Genomic DNA, 6,000 nt, shown 5'->3' on the forward strand with positions numbered 1-6,000 from the left:
AACAGCAAAGCGAGTGGCTTCTAATGTGATATATAACACAGATACCACCTGCCCTGCCCGCCTCTGACGTCTCTGTCTCTGTTTTCCTATTGGATCTATTCCTCCCTGAAATTGGGGGGGGAGGGGAGGAGGTCATACTGAACATGTGACCTTCACACATGACCAGGGCCAGTTTCACGTGTAAGAATTCACACCATGTTGGTAACTTCAGCTCACAGTTCTGGTCATCAGGCAGCTGAGCCTCACAAACAAGATCTCTCAGCCGTCGACCTCTGCTAATCAGCACTGCCCCCCCCCCCCCCCAGCCCTGTGCCTCCAACTGCTGTCCCTCCTACCCCTTCTACCTCATCCCACCTGACACTGCTTCCAGCTGATGCCTCTCCCAACAACCCATCTCTCACTAACTAACTCCCCTTTCCATTCCCCCTTCCGGCTAACTGACACCCCACCCGGCTAACTGACACCCCCCACCCTGGCTAACCGGCACCCCACCCGGCTAACTGACACCCCCCCCCCCGGCTAACTGACACCCCACCCGGCTAACTGACACCCCCCACCCTGGCTAACCGGCACCCCACCCGGCTAACTGACACCCCCCACCCTGGCTAACCGGCACAACCCCCCCCCCCCGGCTAACTGACACCCCACCCGGCTAACCAACGCCTTTCCTGATGCCCCTTCTGGCTAACTGACGCCCCACTTGGCTAACCGATTCCCCCCCAAAATACCCTCCTGTCTAACCAACATCCTTTCTGACACACCTCCTGATGCCCCTCCCAGCTTACCAATGATGCCCCTACAGACGCCCTACCTAACGCACCCCTCTCTTCCGCACCCGCAGTGCTCGTGCTGCTCATCGTGACAATGCGGCGCAGGAGGAAGGAGCCACTCATCCTGGACGAGGAGCGCGACGTGCGGGAGAACATCGTCCGCTACGACGACGAAGGTGGCGGCGAGGAGGATACCGAGGCCTTCGACATGGTGGCCCTGCGCAACCTGAACGCCGCCCGCGAGCATGCCACGCGCCGGGACGTCACCCCCGACGCACCCATCTTCTTTTCATCCCGCCCGCCGCCTTATAAAGCCGTACACGACAACGGAATATTCCGGGAGTTTATATGGGACCGGCTGAAGGAGGCCGACGTGGACCCCTCGGCGCCCCCTTATGACTCCCTGCAGACGTATGCCTTCGAGGGAAGCGGCTCTGTGGCCGAGTCGCTCAGCTCGCTGGAGTCCCTGAGCTCCGACTCCGAGCAGAACTACGACTATCTGAGCGACTGGGGCCCGCGCTTCAAGAAGCTGGCCGATATGTATGGGCACAGCGAGATGGGCGACAGGTTCTTATAGCCGAGAAAAAATGCGTGGAAAAATGTGGGGAAAAAAACACACGGCTAAATGACATTGGGAACGAGGAAGAGGCAGTACCGTTACTGGTATGAATCAGTGGGAAAATACGTTGCTTTCAAAGGTTTTGTGTGTCGCATTTCTGAATAGGATTAAAGTTTTGGATTTTTGATCACGGAGAGCTTAAGTACTGGCTGTGGAGGGGTGCGGCACTGGGGGAAGTGTCTCCTTGCTGCTGGGCCCCTGCCACATCAGCCTGGCCCTCAGACGCTGAGCCCAGCACCTGGGCTCCTGGGGGTGTCCTCAATACTCAGTCTGAGCTGCTGAGTTGGTGTCTCCTTGATTGGATCTCGATCAGTATCAGTGTCTATTGTTTTTTCCTGGATCTGTTCTGGAATCCCGCACAGCATGGATTGTAAGCTATAGGGTCCAATGGGTGACAGACTGTTATGACAGAAGCAGGCCTTTGGGGGGCGTTTGGTGGACTTTTGAGGAATCTTCAGATGGTCCTAAGCTGCGAGACGACGAACAGTGTGGAAACGGCCCATTTCATGAGCGTCTCTGCCAGCTTTGCTGCTGGAGATTGCCTGGCGCCATGTGAGATGTGTGTCTTCATGAACGCTGAGACAGTCCCCCCCCCCCCCCGAGCAGCGCTGGCAGTTTGCAGTAAGGGGCCGCCCTTTTTTTTTTTTTTAAATCAAAGCCTTTATCCCTCTCGTCCTTTAATTCATTATAAGAGAGTTACTCAGAGCAGGCAGTAGATAATCATGGAAAGTCAGGAGCAAACAGCCGTGCACCTTAGTGATCATAGATCGAATTGAAGGGTGTGGATTTCTGCCCTGTGAACCTATTTGCCCAGTTTTATTGATGAATCTGTGTACAGATCTCACAAGAGGGGGAAAAAAACCTCAACCACACTGGATAATAAACTTCATTGTTTCTGGAAAAAAAGCAGAAAAGGTTTTGTTGAAGAAAATGTTATTTTTTAGGGGGAAAAAACACGTGGAATTCATAACTCCATATGTATACACACACCATATATATATAGTGGTACCTCAGAACTCAAATTTAATCCGTTCAGAACTCCGGATCGAATCCTAAAAAGTTTGAGTTGTGATCGAATTTTCCCCATAAGAAATAATGGAAAACCAATTAATTGGTTCCCGGCCCCAAAAAATTACATCTAAATATGTTTTTTTTTTTTTTAGCATTTATTTTTCACAAAATGAACTGGATAAAACAAGAAGAACATATACTGTACTAAACACATCCTAAAACAGTGGCAAAACAGTGATTTGTAAAGTAAGAAAATAAATGTATCCAAACAATGTGTAAAGTTAAAAAAAACAATGTGTCCTGCCCTGATCGTCCGCTCCTTCTGTGTGCCACACCCCCTCGTTAACCCCGTGTGGAATCCCCGTGTGATCAGCTTTCTGGTTGTTGTCATTAGTCCTCTGTATTTCGTCCGCGTTTCAGTTTGTTTCCCCAGCCCGGTCGTTGTATTGTCCGTCTGCGTTTTGCCTGCCTTACCTGTAATTAAACCCCATATTCCCCGATACCCTGACATCTGCACCTTTGTCTCCGTTCCGTCCCCATTCGGCACGACAATATTATTATAATTAAATGTATTAATGGTTTATTATTAATATTAAAATAATTAATAATAAATATTATTTTTTACATGTATTTTATTATATAATAATAATTACTATTACTGTCCATCATTGACTAAATGTATGTTTACTGTATAAATATACGTATTGAATTAGTGTAAACATACACGATGCTATCACAGCGAATGCGAGGCTGAGACCGAAGCATTACCCTTTGTATCCGCTAAGAGACGTGCCGCGTGACTCATTTCTCCGCGCATACAAGTTATCTTAGGTCGGTGTTCACAGTTTGACTTCTGAGATTTAGATCGAGTTCTAGGTAATTTTTTTCCAACTGGTTGGATCGACTTTTAAGAAATTCGAGTTCTAATGAGTTCAAGAACTGAGGTACCACTGTATATACACACATGGTATATATACACACACGGGATATATGCACACAGTTTGCAGCACACACAGATATGCAGCATCTGCTTCTTTCTGTACTGGATTCTTAGTAGTTTGCACATCTCCCGGGCAATGCATCTCCAAGTAAGTGGGGGGGCTCACTGTCTGTCCATCTGTCCATTTCTCACCTCAAAATGAGGGTCTCACATGTCACAGTCTGCAGACACATCTCCCCCCCCACCACCATTGGTCTAAATGACCATAGTGAATCACTCAGCATTTTTTGGAGAAGGATGAGACCCTTGTCTTATTTCATGCTCTTCTCTCTCTCTCTCTCTATCTCTGTCACACACACGCACACACACACACACTCTGACACACTCACACCATCCAAGAGGCTTCCTCTATGAATATTAATTTAGAGAAGCAAACACCATATGCTCATTTCAATGTAAATTTACATTCTGCATTGTACAGTAAAATATGACTATGGAACGAGGTCCGCTTTCATTTTATACTTTTATTTGACATTATGAATAACATAGAAGACACACAGTGCTGATGTCAGGCCTGCTTTTGTTTTTTGAATACCTGCAGTGAGGCTGGTGTGTGATACACAGTGCAGGGGGCGTAGCGGTGGTCACTCGGAGAAGCTCTCTGTCATCTCATGGTGGGGGGGTGGGGGGTTTTCTTGCTGCTGTCTGCTCCTGTGTATTGGCAGATATAGTGACGGCCGCCTGGTCCACCATGGGCTCACCCTTCTGGTCATGACTGAAGTCCACTGTCCACTGTATGGAGACCATTGCAGTGTCGTCACGGTTAGGTAACCGCACCGGGCATTAGCTCCCCTGTTACATATCTGTACATACCGGATCTCTCAGCACCCTCAGTTGTCTGCTGGCGCGTGAATCAAGACATGTCAAAATATTTTGCCAAATGCAGCCTTCGTTTCCGTCTCAGAGGCGTAAATGTCACCCCATTAGCGGCCTGCTATCTTAATTACCTCGGATAATCGTTTCATACACTGGCTGCAATGAGTGGATCGCGAGGACTGAGAATGATGAAGGCTAGCGGAGAGTGACTGCCGTCATAAGACACGCCTAATTATTTGTTAACTGGTTAGCTGAACGAAATCTAAAAGGGCAAATCGCAAATCTCATTCACCTTGACACTGAGTCCTAATAAAGAGTGTTTTAATTTAATGGGAATTGGCTTGGTTGGGCTGACACGCCAAGCTTGAGAAGGGGAAGCGTGCACGTCACTCACATAGTGAGTAGTGAGAACGTGTCTCACCCCGGGAAAATACCACTGAAACAGGACACGGGGGGGGGTGCGTCATATTCAGCAAACATTCATTATTTGCAATTAGCAGAAAGTAATAAACTGAGAATTTGTTGATTCCGTTCTTTAATTGCACTGGTAAGATTTTGGAGGCTCAGAGAGCCGCATGGGGGGCGTCTGCTCTATAGCCAAATGGAGAATCGCCACGGACTGACCAAGCCCTCCGTCAGCGCAGTGGCGAGAGAAATTTCATTCTAAACGTTCGTCGTCCATCGACCCGTAAACCCTCTTCCTGCCCGGGGCGTCCCTAGAAATTTTGAGCTGCCTGACAAAATGTCAACTTGGGTCCCTCCATCCAAGTTTATGTATAATTTTACGTATCCAAGGTCCCCTGTCAAACGTTGGGCCCCCTGAATCTAGCCGGGTATCCAGGCTCCACTGGCACCCCTGGTCTCTGAGAGAAACATGGATGGTAACTTAACATAGATGCTCAGTGTGGAGTGGGAAGATCCATGGTGTCGGGATGGATGCAGCCCAGTTAGCTTGGGAAGGGGATTAGCATCCTGGGAAAAGGATTAGCATCCTGCTAACTGGGAGTCTTGCGCACTCGCTGTGTGGTTTCAGACGGCGTTGGTGACGGTCTGTCAGCATCCTGCGGTTTCGCTGGAGTCCACAGCCTTCTGCAATCCCCCGTGACACATCAGGACAAATTATACCGAGCAGCTTTGACAGCAAGATGCATAAACAGGTCCATCCTCACGAGGTAAATGCTTATGCAGCTCCGCAGCTTGTGTGACCGGACTCCTCACTTTCTCTCTGGTGTCGTTGTAGCATGTTTGCCATGGTCATTCCTGTAAAGTCACCCCGCAGGACAACACGTTCCTCTTTCCGGAAGGCGTTCCATAAACAGCCGCTTTACGCTCCAGTGAGAGAGGTTCCCAAATCCAAGTGACCTTCCAAGTTCAGAGTTAAATGCCTGGATACACACCAACTCTGCATAGTCTGGTCGACAATCACACTTTTCTTTCACAGCTTTCTCTGTTCCTTTGTACATAAAAATGTTCTCTCTTGCTTTTGTACTGGAAAATTTCAGAACTGATCTTAACTTTGAGTCGTGTATAATTTTCAATAAAGACATGAAATGGTTTCAATCTGAAATGCGTACCATCTTTTATATGTTTATCTGTGTTTGCTTAAAATGTTCCCACGAATACGAGCAGGTTTTTTTTTTTTTTTCTCGGAGTCCCAGGTGTCGAGCAGTTTCCCTTAATAACTTAAATTACGAACAGCGGGCAGCTCATATCATCTCCAGAGAGGCATTTATTGATTTGACCTCTCAGAACTCAAGAGACTGTCAATCAAGCCATTGTTAACC

At 48.1% G+C, this 6,000-nt stretch overlaps 1 protein-coding gene across 5 annotated transcripts in view; it reads left to right on the forward strand.

Moving 5' to 3' along the window:
* cdh7a (cadherin 7a) overlaps positions 1 to 5,783 on the forward strand; it is a 45,127-nt gene extending 39,344 nt beyond the window's left edge. For all 5 annotated transcript variants that reach the window (XM_023842315.2, XM_023842313.2, XM_023842314.2 and 2 more), the window contains one exon: positions 842 to 5,783. In XM_023842315.2, coding sequence (XP_023698083.1) covers positions 842 to 1,347 — 506 coding nt within the window. In that variant the 3' untranslated portion in view covers positions 1,348 to 5,783. The remainder of the gene's footprint in view (positions 1 to 841) is intronic.
* The last annotated feature ends 217 nt before the right edge of the window (positions 5,784 to 6,000 follow it).

The sequence above is a fragment of the Paramormyrops kingsleyae genome, chromosome 4, assembly GCF_048594095.1.
Source record: "Paramormyrops kingsleyae isolate MSU_618 chromosome 4, PKINGS_0.4, whole genome shotgun sequence".
NCBI classification, from domain to species: domain Eukaryota; kingdom Metazoa; phylum Chordata; class Actinopteri; order Osteoglossiformes; family Mormyridae; genus Paramormyrops; species Paramormyrops kingsleyae.